Source organism: Anguilla rostrata, chromosome 6 (assembly GCF_018555375.3).
Source record: "Anguilla rostrata isolate EN2019 chromosome 6, ASM1855537v3, whole genome shotgun sequence".
Taxonomy (NCBI): Eukaryota; Metazoa; Chordata; class Actinopteri; order Anguilliformes; family Anguillidae; genus Anguilla; species Anguilla rostrata.
In genome coordinates, this window is record NC_057938.1 from 5180352 (window position 1) to 5203280 (window position 22929).

The window sequence follows — 22929 nt, forward strand, 5'->3', positions numbered from 1 at the left end:
TTTGTATTGTATGTGCATCGTATGCCGGCCTGTTCACGGCAGATCATGTGTACGCGGGCTGGGGGCGGGGCTGCCGGCGGCCATGTTTTTTTTCTTTAAAAAAAAAAAAAAAAAAAGTTGGAACCCGACTCTTCGTGTGGCCGTGGTCTCACTGTGGCTGTCGATTTTTTTGTTACCCCCCCCTCAGTGCCGAAGCCCTCCAGACCATGTACCTCCTCATGAGCCCCAAGCAACTGTACGAGCACTTTAAGGACGACTACGAGATCCACGACATCAACTGGAACCAGGAGAAGGCCACCGCCATCCTGGAGTCCTGGCAGCGCAAGTTCGTGGAGGTACGCTTGACCCCGCCCCGTCCCCCCCGGAGCGGAGGAGCCCTTACCTGCCACGAGCGTGGGCCGTCCCGCTGACAGGCCTATTTTGGCGAGGATCAGGGGGTGGGGTGGTGGTGGGGGGGGGGAGAGCACGGCTCTGTCTGAATTCCATCAATCCGCAGCTGCCTTGTAAATGGAGTCTGCCGAAGAGGCCACTGACAGACTCCCAGTTATAGGAACAAGCTGTTTTTGTGATAGCTGACACCCAGCCTGCAGACTGAAGGGGGGAGACCCACAGTGCCTCCAGCAATGCCCGCTTGGAAAAGCATGGGGTGGGGGGGGTGGGGGTGAGGGGTGGAGGGGTAAGGGAGAAGAGGGGCGGGGGTTAGTTGGGTTGGAGAGTCACTGGAAAAACAAAGTGCAGGGTGTTTCGCTCCCCTAAGGTTGTCGGCCATTCATGGTGCTGATGGAAGGGCTCAGGAGACCATGTGATCTCATTTGATCCCCCTGCCCTTTGACCTTTGGCATCTGTGGTCATTATTTCTGGGTTGTCAGGCTTCACGAGGGCTCGGGGCTACCTCGCTGGTGTGCAGCTCGCCAAAAATGTATACACAGAGTCAGGAGGGGATGTGCCAGGCCAATGAATAATTCACTGTTTGTTTGAATTGTCAGCAGAGTAACTCAAGATGTTTCTGAGTGCAGCGATTTGGGCTATGCGTAGCAACGATGCTAATGCACGCCACGCGATAAATTATGCCTGTTTAAGAGGCTGCACAGAGAAAAAAAAACAGTAACAAAAGACCAATGGCTTGTAAAACTAGGATACGTTGCACGGAGGCACGTGATTGGTTGGTACGCGTGGCATGTGGTTTGGAGGGAGCGGGGCGGTTCGGTTTTCGCGTTCTGATCCACCGCGACCCCGTCCTGCAGGTGGTGCACCAGAGCATCCCCGAGAACTCCACCCAGAGCATCCACGCCTTCTCCACCACCACCCTCAACGACATCATGAAGTCCTTCTCCGACGTCAGCGTCATCCGCGTGGCCGGCGGCTACCTGCTCATGGTAAGCGGCACGTCCACTTCCTCTTCCTGAAGCCGTCTGATTGGCCGCTGCCCTTTCCCAGGCCTGTGATGATTTGCATTGCTAATGTAAATGCTAATGAAAATGAACATTCTAGTTATACGCATTATTATTATTATTATTATTATTATTATTATAATAATAATTAAGTAGTAGTAGAAGTAGTAGTAGTAGTAGTAGCACTAGTAGTAGCAGTAGTAGTAAAACCAGTAGTAAATGCTCTATCCTGGTGTTCAGTGGTCAGACCTCACCATATCTTATTTCTCTCTCTCTCTCTCTCTCTCTCTCCGCACAGCTGGCCTACGCCTGTGTGACCATGCTGCGCTGGGACTGCGCCAAGTCCCAGGGGGCCGTGGGGCTGGCGGGAGTGCTGCTGGTGGCGCTGTCCGTGGCAGCTGGCCTCGGCCTGTGCTCCCTCCTGGGCCTGTCCTTCAACGCGGCCACCACGCAGGTACTGCCGCAGGCCCCGCCCACAGGCTTCCCACAATGCCCCGGCGCCCTGGTTCCAGCTCTAACCCCCCGTTTCCCCAATGCCTTTACCCCCTCCTCAGGTGCTGCCCTTCCTGGCTCTGGGGATCGGCGTGGACGACATGTTCCTGCTGGCTCACTCCTTCACCGAGACGGGCTCCAACATCCCCTTCAAGGCAAGAACGCCGCCGTTAGCATCGCAGGCTAACCGCTAATGACGCTAATGCGCACTCGCTCACTCCTCACTTCGCTGCCCCCCCAGCCCTGACATCACTTTCGCTCCCGCTGGACATATTTCTCACTCACACCCAGTGTAGGGTTTCAGGGGTAAGGGACACGGCTGGAGCACGAGTACTGAACTCCGAGCTGGAACCCGCAACCCCCCGATTCCCAGGCCACCCCTGTTGCTCTGTAATGAAGCCATGTGTGTGCCCCCTCTGAACTCTGGGTGTTCCTCTCCTCCCCCCCCCCCCCCTCAGGAGCGGACGGGTGACTGCCTGCGTCGGACGGGTACCAGCGTGGCCCTAACCTCCATCAACAACATGATCGCCTTCTTCATGGCAGCCCTGGTGCCCATCCCAGCCCTGCGAGCCTTCTCCCTGCAGGTACCCGTCTTAACCCGCCGTGCCCCCCCCCCCCCCCCCCCCCCACGCCCCTCCCAGAGTGGGGGGGCGCCAGTCCCACGCCAGGACCCAGACGGCTTTGATGAAGAGCGTTATTTAGAAAAGCCCTCGCTTTTTTTTGTTCTTTTTTATCACTCTCTCCACCTATGCCGGTGGGGTAGGCTCCCTCCCTCCCTTCCTCCCTCTCTCACTCCCTCCATCCCTCCCTCCCTCCAGCCCGCACCCAGGCAACTCAGGTGGGGAGGGGAAGAAGTAATCAAACTGGGGGGAATATATCAGTATATCACAGAGCCGTCAGCCTCTCTCTCTGTGATCTCCCCGCTGCTCTCTGGGTGGTCCGGGTTCTGATGATACCGAATATAATGTGGGCCTGGGGGGGGTGAGGGGGGGGCGGGGGTGTAGTGGGCCTCTGCCAGCCTCCTTCAGGGTCGGGGCAGCCATGGGACTCCCCTCTCCGCCGATTGTTCCTTGTTGACGGTTTCGGGAGGGGGTGCAGGGGGAGGGCTGGGGAGAGGTTTGGAGGCGCGGGGTGGGGGGTGGGGGGAGGGGCGGTGATTTAGAGCTGCTTTTTAAGTTTGCGAGATTCAATCGACGGCACTAAAACAGTGAGGGAGCCCGAATACGGACGCCTTCTTTGTCAAGTTCAGGCCCGACTGGGGAACCAAGGTCTGGGGCACGCTGGCGCTAAAAAACTATGTCTTTCCCTCTCTCCCTCTCTCTCTCCCTCCCTCCCTCTCTCCCTCTCTCTCCCTCCCTCTCTCTGGGATTGGTCCCCACCAGGCTGCCATAATCGTGGTGTTCAACTTCGCCATGGTGCTGCTCATCTTTCCCGCCATCCTGAGTTTGGACCTACACCGCAGAGAGGACAAGAGACTGGACATCCTGTGCTGTCTCTACAGGTAACGCTCATACCCGTAGGGGTCTGTGGATGCAGAATGGCCCATTGTCAACCCCTTATCCTGACTGAGATTTGTGTCAGAGTCATGTGACTTTTTGGTGATGTCACAAGTGCCACTCTATCTATGTGTAGTTTGAAATTGGTGTGAGAATGGCCATAAATTGACCTCTGAACTCCTCTACCTTCCTCCAATGGCAGCCCGTGTTCTTCCCGGGTCATCCAGATCCAGCCCCAGGAGTTCTCCGATGCCAACGACAACCACACGTACCCGGCGACGTCGCCCTCGTACGCGGGCCCCACCATCACCACCAGCACGCAGATCACCACCACGGTGCAGGCCTTCACGCAGTGCGACGCGGCCGGCCAGCACATCGTCACCATCCTGCCGCCCACCTCCCAGATCTCCACCAGCGCCCCCTCCGTCCTGGTGCCCCCGCCCGCCGCCGCCGCCCCCTCCTCGCCCTCCTCCGCCTCCTCCCCGGACCCCTATGGCTCCCAGATCTTCGGCCCCTCCAGCTCCACCCGCGACCTCCTGGCCCAGGTGGACGAGACCAAGGAGGGGCGCGAGTGCGTGCCCCTGCCCTTCTTCCGCTGGAACCTGTCGGACTTCGCCCGGGAGAAGTACGCCCCCCTGCTGCTCAAGCCCGAGACCAAGGCCGTGGTGCTGGTTCTGTTCGTGGCCCTCCTGGGCCTCAGCCTCTACGGGACCACCATGGTCCACGACGGCCTCTACCTGACGGACATCGTGCCCCGCGACACCAAGGAGTACGACTTCATCTCGGCCCAGTTCCAGTACTTCTCCTTCTACAACATGTACCTGGTGACCATGGGCGGCTTCGACTACGGCAAGAACCAGCGGCAGCTTCTGCAGCTGCACAACGCCTTCAACTCCGTCAAGTACGTGGTGCGAGACAGCGACCAGCGGCTGCCCCGGATGTGGCTGCACTACTTTCAAGACTGGCTGAGAGGTAAGGCCATACCCGTTCATAATTGTATACGTACGTTTATTAGCACTAGCTTAGCATTAGCATGTGTCTCCACACTCTCAGAAAGTACAAATTGGTACACAAAGTACCAAATGTGCTTGTACTAGAATGTACAAAACTGTACCTAAGATGCACAGTGACAAGCGATTGTACCTTTCTAGGTACTGAATGGTACCTTTTTTTCTGAGAGTGCATACTTCAAATTAAGCACGTAATTGATAGTACACTGTTTTTAATACGCACACACACACACACACACAGTCATATACATCCATTCCTTCCATTCATTATAACAGTAGAATGATTCTTTATTTAATAACAGGAAGTCGGGGTGACAGAAAGGGGTACATATTGCCTCCTTTGCTGGAGGACCCTGTGGATTTTGACTGCTGTCAGCTGCCCCCGGGGTTGGGATTGTGTTTGAGTCTCAGCGTTGGGCCTGTCGGGTTGACTGGCGTGTTCACCTTCAGCGCTCGGGTGAAGAGGGGAGGTTTTTTTTGGGGGTGGGTTGTGGGGGGGAGCAGGCAGTGAAAGTTCACCCTGCCACACTGCTCCCCCAGGCTGTGTCAAGGATCAAGGAGGGCTAGAGGTTGTCTTTGTCACCTCTTGGCCTCTTCCCCAGGGCTAGGGGAAGGAAAGACTTGGGGGGCGGGGCAGTTGATGTGCGTTGGGGAGGGGTCGGGAATCAAGGTGAAACAAGGGAGAGCAACAGGGCCTGGAGAGAGAAACAGGGGAATTCTCCAGCCAACAGGGATACTGGCCTGACATGAAAGACTCTTCTCCTCTTCCCTCCTCATTTGATTTTATTTCTTTTTTTTTCTGGGGGGGTTTCCCTGTAATTATGGAATGGCTGGAAACTGTTTTTCAACCGCACTAGACTTTGTAATTTAAAGAAGAAAGGCTTTCCTGTTTTATATCTCCGTGGCCCACACGCATGATGTGTGTGTGTGTGTGTGTGTGTGTGTGTGTTTGTGTTTGTGTGAGCATGCGTGTGTGTGTGTGTGTGTGTGTGTGTTTGTGTGAGCATGTGTGTGTGTGTGTGTGTGTGTGTGTGTGTGTGTGTGTTTGTGTGAGCATGTGTGTGTGTGTGTGCATGTGCTGTTTGAGGTCGAAGGCTGGTTTTGAGGCTTGCTCAGAAACATTTGGGTTAACGGTCATGGAGCTGCTGGGAAACTCACATCGCTCCCGGGGGAACGCCCTCTCTCTCTGGGAGCTCCCCGAAGGCCTGTTTAATTAGCCGGATGCCCCAGGACGTCCTGCCACCTCCCACAGTCACCCATGACCCATAATGCATCTCTCTCCAGGCCTGCAGACCGCGTTCGACGCCGACTGGGCGGCGGGCCGCATCACCTGGGACAGCTACCGCAACGGCACGGAAGACGGCGTGCTGGCCTACAAGCTGCTCATCCAGACCGGCTCCAAGAAGGACCCCTTCAACTTCAGCCAGGTGCGTACCCCTAGTCCCGCCCCCGTCGCCGCCCTCCTCCACGGCCCCTCTTCCTGGTCTGCACGCCCCGCCCCGCCCCACCCCACCCCGCCCCTCTCCGCCTGACCTCACTTCCTCCTCCCCTCCGCGTAGCTGACCACGCGTCGCCTGGTGGACGAGGAGGGCCTGGTGCACCCGGACATCTTCTACATCTACCTGACCGTCTGGGTCAGCAACGACCCGCTGGGGTACGCCGCCTCCCAGGCCAACTTCTACCCGCACCCCCGCGAGTGGATCCACGACAAGTACGACACCACCGGGGAGAACCTGCGCAGTGAGTAACCGCGGGCAACCGCTCCCTTCTTACCGCTTGAGGCCTGCTTCCTCAGTACTCACAGTTCCGCCAATTCCTTCGATGTAAGGTGCCCTAATCAATCTATTAACGGAAGTGCATACGCCTGGCGTCTGTCTTAATTATTATGAGCCCACCCGGACGAGAAATTCTGCTAGCACTGGTTCTCAGTCAGGAGAAGACGCAGCAACTCACAGTTAAAAATAAATGAGTTATTAAGTTTGCAGAGATTTTAGTTGATAAGAATTAAAGCAATATGCTATGATAAACCATGTTATTTCAGAACTTCAAACCGTGTTATTTCAGGACATCAAACTATGTTATTTCAGAACATCAAACTTGTTATGTGTTCGCTTGTGTTGGAAACTACCCGGCTGTCTGGTACAGTATGTAATAATCCGCTGATTTCTGTTCTGCACCTCCCTCCCCCCTTCCCCCCACAGTCCCTGCAGCCGAGCCCCTGGAGTTTGCCCAGTTCCCCTTCTACCTGAACGGCCTGAGGCAGACGTCGGACTTCATCGAGGCCATCGAGTGCGTGCGCTCCATCTGCGAGGAGTTCGCCCGCAAGGGCGTGCCCAACTACCCCAACGGCTACCCCTTCCTGTTCTGGGAGCAGTACATCGGCCTGCGCCACTGGTTCCTGCTGGCCGTCAGCGTGGTGCTGGCCTGCACCTTCCTGGTGTGCGCCGTGCTGCTGCTCAACCCCTGGACCGCTGGCGTCATCGTGAGTAACGCACCCCCCCTCCCCACCCCCCCCAGCCCCGCAGCGCGCACACAGCTCAATAACCCCGCCACGGAGTTCTTTTCTCTTTGGGGAGGGCTGTGGCGGGTTGGCCGGAGGACGCTGCTCTGCTGCTGCTGCTGCCGCCCCCCAACCCCCCCTTCCCCGCTACCCCCCCCCTCCTCTCTGCCCCCCTCTCCCCCCTCCCTTTTGTCATTCTAATCCGAGCTGCCAGGGCTTAGAAAAGGAAATGCAAAGGACCGGCAAAGCTTCCCGGAGGCTTTACCTCCAACCGCCTTTGTCAAAAATTGGGGACAGGACGGATCGGGCCGTCGCGACCTTGGCCTGCTAAACCCATCCATCAGGAGCCGGGGGGGAGTGGGTGGCGGATGGGTGGGTTTCGCTGGGGGGGGGGGGGGGGGGGGTTGGGTGGGTTTGGGGTGTGGTGGGGGGGGTTCCGTGTCAGCCCAGCGGCTGGAAACATTTCACACAGCGGCTGTTGCAGGGGGAACAACCATGGTCCGCGAGGGGGGGGGGGGTCCCGGCTTGGGGGGACGGCGTGGGACTTTTAGGGTGACTGCCCAGCGGCAAGGGTGGAGGTGGGGGACTGGCGATAACGGGGTGGTGTGGGGGGGGGGGTATGGTGGCGATAACGGGGTGGCGGGGGGGGGGACGCGGCGGGTTCTCGGCCCGTGTTTGGGGAAAATGGGGGCCGTGAGTAAGACGGCACAAACAGCTTTCCCGTACAGAGGCAGATCCGTTCCGGGCCTAAGCGTGCATTGTCACGTCGCCTTTCTAAGCCGTGTCCTCTGCAGTTTCATAGCCTATATGTGGCCGCAATAAAATGGGTTTTAACATTTCCAATTTAGCCGTGACCGAATGGGGACCCCTGCCGACATCAAAGAGCGAGCGAGGCCGGGGACTCTCACAACTCCCCTCTCTCTCTTTTCCTAAAATAAAACAGAGAGGGTTTTTTTTTCCCTATTTTTTTTTTTTTTTTTTAAAGAAGTACATTAGTGGTTGAAAGGATGTCAAGAGAGGGACAGCAGAGCAGAGCACAGAAATGAGGGCCCATATTGTCTTTTGTTTGACAGTGTCAGTCATTTCCCCCGGGCCTGAAAGCGGGGGGTGGGGTGGGGGGGGGACAGGGGTTAGCAGGTGAGGGGGGTAACTCGATGCTGTGCAGATGACAGTGGCATCCTGACTGCTTGGTCGCGGCCCCTTGTGTGCGCGCGGTCCGCGGTGCCGTCAGGACAGGGGCCATTTCCATGTAAATAGGGCCCGGAGAGGCAGAGAGAAAAGGGCTAAAAGCAGACCCATAAAAAAAGGGGGGGAAAAACACTGCCTGCAGTCTGCTTTTCAGACCTGTGGCCTCCTTTTACAGTCCGTCTTTGAGAGGATGTCACCCTGCCACTGCTGGAGCTAACTCTTTCTCTCTCTCTCTCTCTCTCACTCTCTCTCTCTCTTGCACTCCCTTTCTCTCTCCCTCTCTCTTTCTCTCTCTCTAGCTCTTTCTGTCTAACTCTCTCTTCCTTTCTCTCTCCCTCTCTTTCTCTCTCTCTTGCACTCCCTTTCTCTCCCTCTCTCTTTCGCTCTCTCTCTCTCTCTCTTGCACTCCCTTTCTCTCTCCCTCTCTCTTTCGCTCTCTCTCTTTCTCTCTCTCATACATACACACACATATGTGCGCACGCACGCACACACACACACACACGCACACCCGCTTTAATGTAGCAACACACACTTTAAACAGAAAGTGCTTTGTGTAGCCGCTGCGGGCCTCATTCCAGCGGTAGGAAGTGCTTTAAGTGCGCTGCATTTCGGCGGCGGTAATGAGCGCTGAGAGAGTAATGGTTCTCAGATACCAACGTGAGGAGGAGGAGGGAGGAGGAGGAGCGAGCGGCCGGCTCGTTGCGATCGCGGCTAACCCACTGCTCTCGTCCCGCCAGGTCTTCATCTTGGCGATGATGACGGTGGAGCTCTTCGGCATCATGGGACTCATCGGCATCAAGCTGAGCGCCATCCCCGTGGTCATCCTCATCGCCTCCGTGGGCATCGGGGTGGAGTTCACCGTCCACGTCGCTCTGGTACGCTCCCCGCCCCCCAAAATGCCCCGCCCCTCTTACACAGACAGTCCTATCAGGGCTGTTAGTGCGAGAGACACCTGAGAATTCCTCTGTTCTGTAACTTCAGAGTTAGCTCACCATTGAATAGGAATGGGCAGCAATGCAATGTGAATATATGGATTTATAATGATAAATATCACTGCGGTATATATTCTTAAAAAAATATATTCCAATATCTGATGGTGACAGACATTCATATGTACACATATATTGTGCAGTGTGGCGGTATCTCTGTGATGTATTTTATTGGAGTATGTTTTTCGGCGGGGGTTCCCCGAGTTCCCCGAGCGTTGGCTGACTGACCCGCTGCGCTCCGCAGGGCTTCCTGACGGCGATCGGGAACAGGAACCTGCGCTCGGTGGTGGCGCTGGAGCACATGTTCGCGCCCGTGATGGACGGCGCCATCTCCACGCTGCTGGGCGTGCTCATGCTGGCTGGGTCCGAGTTCGACTTCATCATGAGGTGAGTCTTAAACCCCGCCCCCCCCCTTCCTGCCGCCGCCCCCCTACGGAGGGGGACGCGTCGCACCGCGTCTGCGCCGCTCCCTAACGACGGGCCCTGACGACAGGACCCTGACGCCCAGGCAGTTGTCGGGTTCATCGTGGGGGGCGGAGGGGTGAGGTTTTTGGGGGTGCAGGTGGGAATGCGTGCCCCCGTTTCCACCCCGCCCCACCTGTCCCTGTCACTCCACACACCCCCCCCCCCACACACACACACCCCCACCCCCCAACCCTCCCATGCACTCACGACAAATGGAGAAAACATTATGGGTGTGTAGCAGCTGCTAGTAAACACAACTGCGTTACTGCCTGGGCAGACACACACACACACACACACACACACACAGGATCTGTTGGTCTTACAGCCTCCGGTTCAGACGCTTTCCAGAGCCCACAGAAAGAGCCCAGGCTCCGCCCCTCCCTCGGTTTGAACTGGTCAGCCGAGCTCCTGCCACCAGGCCTCGTACCCCTTTTCCTGCACCGCTAAAAACAAATTCCTCCACGGGAGAGAAATGGCGGGGTTGGGAGGGGGAACCACCACGTACAGAAAAAGAAAAAGCGGCCGTGCTTTCCAGCCGAAACCCCCGGTTCATCCGGGCCCCGGACCACAGCCTTGAGGGCGGCCCTCGCTGACACAGAGCCCTCACTTAAAAGCGCCGTTCGGTCAGAGGAGCAGGGCTTCGAGAAAAATAAATAAAAAGCTTTAAAAAAATAAACAAATGCAGCCGGGGTGGCGTCCTGGCAACTCCAACCGCCATTCTCACAGCCAGCGACTTCACCCAGGAGGTGAAATGATAGGTTCCCCCTTTCATTCGGCAAGAGACAAAGGAAGACGAGGAGGAGGAGGAGGAGGAGGAGGAAGGAGGAAGGCAGGGTGGTGGGAGGGGTGTGGGAGGGAGAAGGGGTTGGGGGGGGGGCAAGGCCTTAGTGGGAGGAGGAGGGTGGTGGTGAGGGTCTGGCTGGAAATCGGGGTGGGGGCTGCAGCCTCACACCAGGGCATTCACGCTGGGAGGTCCTGTTTAGATGTGGGGGGGTGAGGGGGGGGGGGGGAAACGGTCCCTCTAGCAGGGGAGTAGCATAAATACTGTGCTGTAAACATCTCCTCACTGTGGCACATGGAATAAACAGCTGAACATGCTCAGCATCCCCTCTCCCAAACCAGCCCCCAACCCTCCCTCCGCACCCCCTACTCCGAATGGAAAAGATTACAGTTTATATAAACAACAGAATTCCTAACACTCGGCCTCCTTTGGAGGTCTAACCCCAACCAGGGCCCGCGGATAGTTTAGGTTTTTCCCCCCTTAAATAAATCACGCTCCACTTTCGGAATGTTGACTTAGTAAAATAAACAAGCGACTTTTTTTTTCTTTCTTTCTTTCTTTCTTTCTTTCTTTTTCACGTACATTGGATAGTCGGAGCGTGGGCCTCTCTGTCTAAATAAAAGGAAGTGGACTCGGGCCCGAACCAGAGGTGGCTGCTGCGTCTGCTCCTCCCTCCCCCCCGGTCTCTCCCTCGCCCCGGCCTGCTCTTTAAAGAGCTGAAGTTGTGCTGGGGGACGGGGGCTACGGGTCTTCATTTTGAAGTGGAGGCTTAGAATTTGCCCAAATGGCTTTTTTTTTTTTTTTAAGGGTGGGGGGAGGGGAGGGGAGGGAGGGGTAGGGGGGGAGTTTTGTTGAAACAGATTGCCCTCGCCGTGCCGGGTTTTCAAAGCGCTGCGGCCCACACTGCATTCTGAGACTGCAAACAGTTGAATGGGAAACATCACAAAAAAACGGCAGTCTGAAGTGGGGGCCTGTATGGCTTTGTTAATGAGGCAGGCAGAGGGAGGGAGGGAGAGAGAGAGGGAGGGAGGGAGCTGGAGGGGAGGAGGGAAAGAGAGAATGCCTGGTACTCAGCAGAAGAGGGCCTCCGCTCGGCCTTGCGGCTTCCATCGCGTGACTTTCGGGACCTCCGTCCCGCGCTTCTCCCGCTCGCCGTGGCTCCCCGCTCAAATTTACGCCCAGGACTGGCGGGGTGGGCGGGCTTCCGGGGCCCGACCGCAAAACTAGCGTCAAAAAGGGCTTTTTGGGGGCAGCCCAGTTTGACAGGAGCACTTTCCTGTTCACCGCGTTCTGCTTGGCGAGAAAGAAAAGATGAAAACTACTTTAAAATACCTTTTACTACGGCTTATCAAGAAAATACTAGATTTTTGCACCAAAAAAATAGTTCTGGTTCAGCGTAGATTTTTGTGGCGCTCAAACCTGTGAGGCTAACAGAGCCCAGCGGTTCGTATCCCTGACTATTAATGGTGCGATTAACCCATGGCCAGCCTTCACAACAGATTCTGCCCTTATTTTCCTTAACATGATTGTTTTCATATTATATTTTCCCATAAATCCGAGTCGGATAAATGGTGGATTTCGCTTGGGTAAACAGATAGCCTCACCGTCTGTGGAGACAAAGTCAGACAAGCCAACAGGCGGCAGTTTCCATTACGTTGGTAGGGGGAAATGTTACAACCAGATGTGTACAACATGTAGCCTTTTTTTTTTCTTCTCTTCAACGTCCACATTGGTGTTGCTCAAGTCTTCCGGAGAGCGACACGAATGCTTTCGAAGGAGGTGAGCCACGAGAACTTTCTGGAATGCTGGGAGTTTTTTTTTTTTCTCCCCACCCCTTTCCTTGTTTTTTTTTCTGGCCCCCCAACCCCCTGCCCCTCAGCCCCTCAGCCCCCAGCCCTCCCCTCCCCTCCACCTCACGGAGCCCTGAACCACAGTTAAAAGAGCTGGGAGCCTCTCTTTCATGTAGGCGCTCTGGTGCAGGCCTCTCTAATTTCCTCGTGCGCTCTCTTTCTTGTGGCCGAGAAGCGGCCCCGTTTCCAGAGCTCCGAACGAGGAGCGCAGAGAACCGGGGCCCTAAATTACAGCCCTGCGCTCCATTACAGAGCGCAGCGCGGCGCCGCGTGACTCATCCACCGGGTCGCACGGCCGCCGACAGCCCCTCGCTGGTCCCACAGAAGGGCCATCTCTCCACCGGGATCCCGGGGGCTTTTGATGGATGAAAGAGAACTGGCCCTCAGCAACGAAACCGTTGGCCGGAAGACCGCCGGGACATGTGTAGAAAACATGTTTTGTTTTGCAAGGATTTTTTTTTTTGGGGGGGGGGGGGGGGGTAGGGTCGCGGCACCGGAAAACGCGCGGCCTCGGGCACTGTAGAGCGCGGGCAGCACGCTCACTCTTCCGCTCGCCGACACGCGACGCGATGGCGATGGCGGGCGAAGCGGTTGGCGTACACCTCTGTCGAGCCAGGCGGTGTGATTATTGAATGGCGGATCACAGAGTCGCAGAGCGGTGTCAACAGCCTGTCTTCTGGAGTAAACTTATCTCTAATCTGATTGGGTGAGGAGTCGGGACTCATCCGCCCCGTTGGTGAGATGTAAACACTAGGAAACGGAGACCCTCCACAATCGCAGTCCCCTTCGCAAACCGAGAGGCCGTTACTCAGTTTGAAAACTGAAGTGTGAGGTTCTTGGATTGCCAGGCGTCGTCGTGCGTATTCTGTCACAAATGGTCACAGTGCAGGCGTCCTAAGGAGGCGTGTGCCCTCGTTCACCGGACGGCTTTTGGGTCGGAGCCATCTTGCCCGGCACGTTGCCGCCCGCGCGCCTCAAAGCTGTTTTGCAGGGGTTCACCGAAGGTACGCTCGAGGAACGGCCGGGTGTAAAAGTCCTCTGAATCTTTTCGACGGGCTGTTTTGGGGGGGGGGGGGCTGGTGAAAGCTGTGAGGTCAGAGCCAGGCTCAGCATGGACGCGTAGTAGGCCCCCCCCGCCCTGCAGAGACCGGGGCCCGGGGCCTGTCTGCTGTCAGCAGGGCGGTGCGTCACCATGTCGTGAGCTGAAACAGGACCTCCACCAGGTCGGACATTAATCTGTGGAGGAGAGCACTGTGTTAGCCAGGAGGCGGAAGGTGCGTCCCCCCCCCCACCACCACCACCACCACACCCCACCCCCACTACTACCCTTGTGTAGACCGGAGGGGGAGGGGGAGGGGGAGGGGGAGGTTGGGGGGGGGCGCTAGTGTGTAGGATCTGCTCGCTAATGTAAACACATATTTTCAGGAAGTGGCGGTCCTGCGGTGATAGATGAGGGCTCCCAGAGGGAGACCGTGCGCTGCCGAACTGGAGCCCAGGAATTCCTCCGGCCTGTCAGGCCGCCAGCGCAGGGGACGCGGGGAGAGGAGGGGAAACGGAGGGGAAAAAGGGGAAGAGAGTAGGGCCCAGGGCCTGGAAGCAGAAAGTCCGGAGGGGGTCACGCGGGAGTCAGGGGCGGGTCAGAGGAATGCTACGAGTCTGGCTGCGTCACCCGCCCTACCTTTGTTTTGTTTTTTTACGTGTTGCTCTGGGGAGTTGTTTTTTCCCCCCGAATGGCCGTCGGTAACCTTGTCGTATCCTCGGTGTAACGTTGGCGTAACCTTGACATAACCTTGGCAAACCTTGTCATAACCTTAACATAACCTTGTCGTAACCTTGGCATAACCTTGTTGTAACCTTGGCATTTTTTTTCCATGCGCAGGTACTTTTTCGCCGTCCTCGCCATCCTGACGCTCCTGGGGGTCCTGAACGGCCTTGTCCTGCTGCCCGTCCTCCTGTCCATCATGGGCCCCCCCGCCGAGGTCACGCCCGCCGACAACGGCAGCCGCCTGCCCACGCCGTCCCCGGAGCCCCTCCCGCCGCCCATGAATCACCACGGCTACTACGGCGGCCGCTACCCCCCGCCGCCGCAGGGACCCCGCCGCCACGCCTTCTCCGAGTCGGAGGACTCCTCCGAGTACTACTCCGAGACCACCACCGCCGCGTCGGGCCTGGCAGACGAGGAGTACAAGCACCGCGACCGCAGCGCCTACCTGGCGGCCTCCACGCCCCCGCCCACGTCCCACATCCTGCTGGAGGCCAGCAAGAACCCCAGCTTCCCCAAACTCACGGTACGGTCTCGTCCCCCCCTATCAACCGTCAACATCCCTCCTCACACAGTCCGGTCCTCTGCGCTAACCTCGCTCCTTATCGTCTGAAGTCGTCGAGCTTCTTGGCGCGGCCATTTTAAAAACGGTGCCATAATGGTGTCCTTTGTAGTCGCTGTTCTGTGGTTTGTTCGGAGCGGCCGCGCCGTTGACTGTGATCAAAAAGTGAACGTAAGCTGAAATGATCTGCGCCACCTGGTTCCCCTTTTGAGGAAAATAAAGCGTCTTGTGTCTGTGCCTCTCTCGCAGGTGGTAAAGCCATACAGCGAAAACCCGAACGTCGCCACCAGGAAAGAGCATCTAAATGGAGCCGGTCAGCCCACCGTCACCTCCGTCAGCTCTCAGATTGCCCGATGGGATAAAAAGCAGGATTACACCCAGGACCAGGGACCCAAGAGGCAACATTTACCCAGCGACAGACCTCAGGGTCCCGGCAGGACTAATCACTGTGGCCCCAGGCCTCAGTACAGTAGCAGGCCGCATCATAACAGGACTACGATGCCGGGCTACAATGCGGGAACCAGAGTTCAGGGGCCCGGTAGTGCCGTCACTATGGTTACCGCCACCGCCTCGGTGACGGTGGCCGTGCACCCCAGCTTGCCGGGGTCCTACAGGGGTTACACGCACGAGGGGTTCGACGACAGCGAATCGGACTGTTTCGAGGAAACGCTGGGGACGTCGCAGGCCCGCGGGAAAGCCGCCGACAATTCCAAGAGGAGCACCTTGGAGCTCCAAGACCTGGAATGTGAGGAGAAGAGGCAGCATCCCACTGAGCAGGCTCTAGGTAAGCCAGCTTGCACTACTTTATGGGGGTGGGGAAAAAAAAATCCACTAATGCAGTCATTTGAATCAAGTCTTGGATTTGGACCATGGACTCAGAGTCTTGGATTAAGACCACATCTGCCTAATTGGGTCTGGTGCGATACGTAGCTTCTCTGTGAAGTCCAGTGCCGTGCCTTCGGTCCAAGACAAACAGAGTCGTACAGGCAGCGGTCAGGGTGGGAGGAGGGAGGGAGGGAGGGAGGGAGAGGGTGTAAATAGTTCTGAAAGGATGATAATATCTTCACAGCTCCGCACTAGCTCAACTTGTCGGCTCTCGCCTTCGCCAGTGTAAACAGGGTCTCCGCTTTCACAAGGGCTCGCCGAACCTGACCCCCCCCCCCCCCACTTTTCTTTTTCAGGTGGCCCACGGAACCAGGCAGCCAAAGACCGCTAGGCCCCCCTCGTCTGGAACCCATCTCTGGCTGCCCGATTCGAAAGTCCTGGTCCCCCAACTCTTTTCTCAATGAACTGTATATAGACCTCACACAAACAAAAGGATTTATTTTAAAAAATATTAAAAGTTCTTGTTTTAAGAATATATATATATATAAATATATATTTTAATACTAAAAAAAGAGGGAAAAGCTATTTAAAAGAGTACTGTATAACTTGTGTATTCTGTTATGTAAAAGTCAGATAATGTATAAGTGGTTTTTGGAGAACTCCTTCCTTGTATAGATTAAGAGATGTGTAATATGTAAAAAACGTTCAGAAAAGTGAATTGGTATAATGATAATAGTTTATTGAAAATAAGGTCAGTGTTTGTTTTTTCGCTGCTACTCTGAAAGAACTGAAATTATTTGCCTTGAAATTATGCAGTACCCCCTTCCCCTTGACGCAAGTTACGAAAAATAACATCGGATTAGTTCTATTTCTCTGACATCGCATTCTGATAAGGGGGCGCTTCTGACAAAGATGGCGTCTCGTTTACTCACAAATGGTAGAACCTCGACTCAGACAGTCCCATCCTCAGACTCTGTTTGCGTTTTGCAAACCTACAGTTTCCAAGTGTCTGCGTGGCCCTTTCCTTGCTGTGTTTCTGGGGTGCTTTGGTCTCTCAGATAACGAGGTGTTTTGTGGTGTTTCTTAGCAGACCCCTCTCTTTACACACGTTACAAGAGCATCCAGTGTGTCCTTTTCAGTTTCCTTTGCTCATTAGTTTGTAAGATGTGTCCTGGATAAGAATTAAACACCTAAATGGAATAGCTTGAAAATTATACTCAGATCTCAAATCCTAAAAAAAATAAAATAAATAATAATAATAATAATAATAATAAACTCTGTAGGACAGATAAGGATTCTGGTTCTAAAAAAAAAAAAGTTTCCCCTTGGGTGTGGTTAGCTTGTTCCATTTCAAGCAGGGATCCTTTCTTGTATTCAGTACAACTGTTTTCCTGTGCACCCAGAAATGTAAAAGCTATGTCAGAATACCAGCATGTGATTTGCCGTGGGTTCTGAAGGCGTGAAGTGATGCTGTTTTAATGCGGCAAGGGCACCACCGTGTATTGTAGTTCTCAATGTGTCTGTTACAAGATTTCACTTTTTGATTTACTGTACCTCTGGGGATTTCTTAGTACCATCCACCGCGACTGTTCATTGTCCTGTTGAAAAGTTCGACCCATTCATTCGCAGTCTGCATTTTGTTTTACTTGAAGAAGCTGTGAGATAAGGAATTGTTCTAGTATCTAAGCTGTATTTTGGGTGAAGTCAGTTTGTTACCTTTTTTTTTTTTTCCTGTTTTGAGTAGGGGGTGGTTATGATGAATGCAGTGTTCACCCAATTTTATATTCAAAGGGAATTTAACAACAACAAAAAAATTAAAGGGAGGTTTTTTGTTAACACTTGTTGGCTGCTTTAGGGCTGTGGTACATATTACTACTGTCCTGTGCAATTGTGAGCAAGCTATTCTTTTTAAAATTTTTTTTTTTTTTTTTGGTCAGGCTGGCACAAGGGCAACTTGTGATGTCAAATAGGGGGGCTTGCGCCTCCAGGCCAGAAGGGTGCTCTTCTCTGTTCCTTTATAGTCAGTTTAGGCTTTGCCAGTATTTCTGTGTTTGAATTTTTCATTTTTTTATTTATACCTTTCTTTGTCTCAAGCAAAAAAAAAAAAAAAAAAAGAAAAGAAAAAAATGTAATGGTTCACTATTGGTCACATCACTGCCAGTTTAAATGCAGGGAAATGTATTTGATTTAAATGGCAGCTTGTGTTCCTGTTCACACAAACAAGCGGAGATGAGAAATAATGTAGCTACTGTACATTCTGGAAGAACAAATCAAAAAACAACCCACATCCACTGCTTAAAAACATCAGTATGTAAGTGGTAGGAGAGGGGATTTTTTTTTTTTTGAGGGGGGAGGGGTCATTCTGCATTGGGTTGTAGTTTTATTTCAAATGTTTGTCATGCCATATAAATTATTTATATAAAATTTTTATTTTTGTAGTTTGTACAGATGTTAGCCGCCAGACTGAAGTTTTATTTTTAAAGAGTAAATATATATTATATATAATTATATCTATTTGTTGCTGGGGTTTTTTTCGGGAGGGGATGGGGGGGGGGAGTGGGGGGGAGGGTGTTGCTGTCGGAACAGGTGACCCTTTCGTTTGGAGAAAACCGTACACTTGGAATATGAAGGAGAGGTGCGACTGATGCTGTCCGCCATGTTTTGTTTCCTGGCCTTTCCTTCTTCATGTGATAGTCTGAAGTATCTCTTTTGTCAATGTCTAAAACACTGTGACTGCAGACAACTGTTCAAGAAAACCCTCGTGTGACCATCATTTTCCTTCACCTTTTATAGGAATTGAACTAACAAAATAAATTGAATGAAAAAATTTTGAACCTGACTCTTTTTGTCTTTCCTTTCAAAAACGAAAAAAAAAAGTGGATTGTCCTGCTGCTGCTACAGTTAGGAGTCCTGCTACGGCTTAATGTAATTGGTGATCTTCTGTTTTCTGCCTGCGTTCTGTTTTCTCTATGGGGAAGTGGAGCACTTACTAAGTGACCACAAAGCCGATAAAATCTCGGCCGCTCAGAGGGCAAAGCTGGGTCACTGCTGAGAGCCGCAGAAAAGGGATTTTGGTCAGTGTTCCGCATTTTTTCACCACTGGTCTCGGTGACTCTGTACGCACACTGCTCCAAACAGAAATAAGGGCTAATTGAGCTGTTAAAAATACTGAACCGATCGTGGGATCGCTCGACAGAAAATATTACACCGCTCCAGATGACTGAGACAAATGTAGTGAAGGGAGTTTTTTTTTTTTTTTAATCAGTTGGGCTCCTTAAATGAACGATTGCCACGTGGATTAGCAGCCGGTATAACTGAAGAGGGTTCTTGGGAAGCGGAGTTTTGTGAAGTGACTCCCAGCTCCTCGCGTGTGAAGTCTGTTCCCCGGGTCTCAGGTGTGAAGCCGTAACGTAGGGAAAGGGGAAGTGGGCGGACCGGGGCAGGTATTGTTTAAGTGGTAAACGACTGTTTGCTCTAGTAAACGGAGCTTTTTTTTAACGCCACCCCCCCTGCTCCCCAGCTTTATCGGTTTGTTGACGAAACCGGCGCGTACGCGCAGGGCGAGACTGAGGGAGGCGGGGGGGGTCCCCGAGCTTCCTGCTGCGGGGGTTACGGCCGCAGGCCCGCCGTCCCGCCACGGCAGGCCCACCTATTAAGATGAAAGGCGGGCGCAGTAAATTCCAGCGCTTCCCACAACAATGTCTCAGGTGTCAGCTACCTTGGGCCCGGGCAGGAACCCGATACGCCTGCACCCTTTTGAAGTCACTGCCATGCCCAAACAGTGAAGGGGGGAAGGGGGGGGGGTGAGGTGAGGAAGGAGGAGATGAGAGGACACACCCTCTCCTTCCCCTCCCAGACCTCAGGGTACCTCAATGTTGACACACAACCACAGTGCAAAAAGGCAAAGGTAAGTCAATCTTAACGGGTACTTAAATCTTATATTTAAAATAAAATAATACTACAAGACAAAAATAATTCCAAAAAGGTGAGACAGTTTGACTCATTTAAAAAATTTGCCAGTGGGGTAAGACAATTTCATTTAACAAACAAAAACTTAAAACATACTATTTTCTTTTTAAGTTAAAAAAAATAATAATTTCAGTCTCATTGCAAGTCTGTCTAAAACGCATGTTAGGACAGACTTTTTTGCAGTGAATAAGCTTATGTTGCTTGCACAGAATCTCAAGTTGAGACACAGCAAAACACTTTGTGAAAGGAGGAGAGGCAAAAACAAAATGAAACGCGATTCAATGCATTTCACACCACCTGAAGGGATTTTTGTCCTGTTTGTATTTTAAACATCAAAACCCCTTGGCACACACCTGAAAGGCAAACTCTTTATTTTACCACAGAATTATCACTAATTTATTACAATCGAGATAACGCTCAAGATACTTTCATGTATTTAAAATTTATTTAAAAGGTTAAAAAGGCCTCAGGCTTCTCTCTCTACGGATTAGGCACCAAACAGCTAACAACAGATAAGAATATATGAAACATCACTCATTTTATATCAAACAAAATTCATTTCATCCAGAGCATCAATTAAATTCAGTCTGAAAAAAAATCAGTTCATTTTTAACTTTCGCTAGCCTAAGCAGTAGCCTCACCCGACCTCCAAGATGGCTGCAGTTTCTACTCCTTTTAATCTTCACAGACCCATATGGTCCAAATGGTCACTCATAGTGACCAGTCTACGCAACAAAAATTTACAGATATGATTCAATTTGCATCATTTATGAGCATTGTATGTTAGCCGCTGAAAAAGGTATCCACGTTACTGGAGTGAGGAGGGATGCCATCCCTAAGAAAGCCAGTGTGTGTCCTCAGACCACACGACAAACACCTGGACAATCCCCGCCCCGGCCCTGCCAGTGCTGTGGAGGACAGCCTGAGAAACCCAAAGAGTAAGCAGTGCTGTGTGTTCACCGAGGGCTGCCATGAGTGGAGCATAAACAGAATTTCGTGTAAACCCTCCAGCTTCCCAATCTGAGTACCCGAGGATGCCCATCCCCCGACCCGTCCAGTGGCCACCTCGCCCTCGCACCATGTCGAGATGGCTCCCCCCGCCCCACCCAGAGACCCACAGGCGGCTGGGGGACGAAGCTCTCGCTGTGGGGCGCAGCGGCTGTACCCGGTTAGCACAGACGCTAACGCTGCTTCCTGGATCACCACCCATTCACCACAGGCTTATTCTGTTCCGCCTTCAACATTATTCTCTCCCCCTAAATGAATAATAATGAAAAAAAAGCACACACACACACACTTAGGACTGTCTCGCCAAACCAGGGATTCAGTTTCACCAGCGCAAACAAATCTGATGGCATTTATTACCACAGCCTGTCTGTCTGGCCATAGGAAACAGAGCTTTTTATTTGGATATCAGTACCAGGGCATGAGAGCCAGCTGCATCACTTCCACTGGCAGTTCAGCAAGGCGTTTGTTGGCTTGACATTCCGAGAATGTTTTTTTTTTTTTTTTTTTTTTTGAGGCTGTACCAACGTTTAACCCATTTTGCAGACGTTGCAGAAACACGGTCGATGTGAGAACGCGCGAGGCCGGCCCCTTTATCCTCAAACTATCCTCTTAACGACCCGGCTTTCCGTAACGGGGGTGACGTAAGGATCGCTGTGTCGTTGTAGCTGTTCGGTGTAACCAATGGCAACACAGTGCGATTTCGCAAATGTGGGGCTGTAAAGCTATAGAACCGCCATTATAAAATGCACTATATATTTACATATATTGGGGAAAGTAGGTATGCGTATTCCTAGTTGCTCCCGAGCATAGATGCAGGACCTTCAATTTCCAGTAAATTTCCGGTATTTTCTTTGTTTTATTAAGGGCAGAAATGTGGGACATTCCCCCTGTGCTGAGAAGCTACGAGAAGCTTCAGTGGAGGTCTGGAGGGGGGGGGGGGAGAGGGGGCTGGATGATTCATTTCCGGGGAAAAGCGTGGATAGAGTTTTAGGAAACCGGCACGGCTGGGTCACGACTTCCTGCGGACGCCGATGACGCCGTGCGCTGGAGGAAGGGAGCGAGATGGCCGAGGTGATACCGGGCGCAGCTCATTCAAGGCCCCCGTTTGGCAGGACTCGGGGCGAAGGGTGCCAAGACTGAGAGTGGCACTTCGCTGAGCTGAATGGGGGGTCCATTTGGCCAGTCTTTTCTTTTTCCCCTCGCCCCGTTCGTTTCTCTGAACTTTATCAACAGAGATTAAGGCTGGAGTTTGAAAAGAGAGAGCGAGGGATGTTTTTTTTTTTTTGGGGGGGGGGGAGGGTGCAGCGTGTGTGTGTTGAGGGGAGGGTTCTCTAGGGAGGAGAAGCAGCAGTTGGCACTAGCTGAAAGACCTTATCCTTTTTTAAACAGAGAGCGATGTGTGGGTGAGATAACAGATGACATCTCCAACAACAGACAGCTCAATCTAGGTGGTAAAAATCAGGACAAACCAGCTCTTTTCACGGCAGGGCTCAGGGGGGAAAGAAGTGGGAAGAGGACAAAGGAGCCAACACATGATCCTCGCCGCTGTCATCCTGGGTGGTCAAGGGATGAGCAGCCATTGTTGTGAAAATTCAATAGGGCTGATTAGTGTGTGTGCGTGTATGTGTGCCGCATGTCTGGTGTGTGTATCTGTGTGTGCGCGCACATGTGTGGTGTGTGTGTGTGCGTGTGTGTATGCGCACGCGCGCGTGTGCATGTGTGGTGTGTGCACATGGGTGGTGTGTGTGTATGTGTGTGCGCATGCATGTGTGGTGTGTGTGAATGTGTGTGTGAGCGTGTGTGTGTGTGTGTGGTGTGTGTATGTGTGTGTGTGCGTGTGTGATGTCTGTGTATGGTTGCCCAAGAGTGGTAGAAGCGTTTAGATAATTTAGAATATTTTTTTTGCCTAACTTTTAGATTAGCACATCGAAGTGAAACAATGTGTGGCTTTGACATTTGACACTTTCGTGTGACACACAAAGTTTGAATGACCACATTCTCTTCAGAGGGTAGGATGAAAAAACACAGAGCCAACTTACATGAAATAATTAAGGCAACATTGGGGATTGGGGAGCATTGCTTTGGAAAAGAGCTTGTTTAATTTGCGTGTGCTAGGAATGTTTGTTGTGACTTGAATTTTTGTGCGTTGAAAACATTTTTTGTCAAGATACCATTTCTTTTTGTACGATGTTTGTTATGAGTAACTGATAATAATAATAATAATGCATATTAATGCATGAACCGTATTTTTGTCGTATTTGTAAATAAATTATGGCTAATATTTTCAACGGGTTATTGTATACACTTTAGACCTACTAATTGTATGTCAGTAGATGATCTATAGGCCTAGATCATCTGCAAGTTAGCTACAGTAGCCTAGTTAAAAAGTAGTTAACACAAGAAATTCCACTGCAATCAATTTTAGCGTTGACACTTTAAGAAAATAAATAAATCTGCCAACAGGAAATCCATATGGCTCCCCCTTCATGTTTTTTCTTAAAAATATATTTTGAACACCTACTTAAATGGCCATAAACGGTCAAACTGACCATCATTTATCTTGCTTATATGCTTGATTTTTTGATCGCTGAGTGTACCGTTGTTGCAAAAGGACTCCACATAGTACCCAGCTGCAGCCCCA

At 52.6% G+C, this 22929-nt stretch overlaps 1 protein-coding gene across 1 annotated transcript in view; it reads left to right on the forward strand.

Moving 5' to 3' along the window:
- ptch2 (patched 2) overlaps positions 1–18141 on the forward strand; it is a 40695-nt gene extending 22554 nt beyond the window's left edge. The window contains exons 8-22 of the mRNA XM_064341687.1: positions 188–335; positions 1245–1376; positions 1690–1845; positions 1946–2038; positions 2342–2467; positions 3266–3384; positions 3582–4351; positions 5674–5816; positions 5949–6129; positions 6591–6871; positions 8815–8952; positions 9311–9453; positions 14042–14450; positions 14736–15270; positions 15668–18141. Coding sequence (XP_064197757.1) covers positions 188–335; positions 1245–1376; positions 1690–1845; positions 1946–2038; positions 2342–2467; positions 3266–3384; positions 3582–4351; positions 5674–5816; positions 5949–6129; positions 6591–6871; positions 8815–8952; positions 9311–9453; positions 14042–14450; positions 14736–15270; positions 15668–15702 — 3409 coding nt within the window. The 3' untranslated portion in view covers positions 15703–18141. The remainder of the gene's footprint in view (positions 1–187; positions 336–1244; positions 1377–1689; positions 1846–1945; positions 2039–2341; positions 2468–3265; positions 3385–3581; positions 4352–5673; positions 5817–5948; positions 6130–6590; positions 6872–8814; positions 8953–9310; positions 9454–14041; positions 14451–14735; positions 15271–15667) is intronic.
- The last annotated feature ends 4788 nt before the right edge of the window (positions 18142–22929 follow it).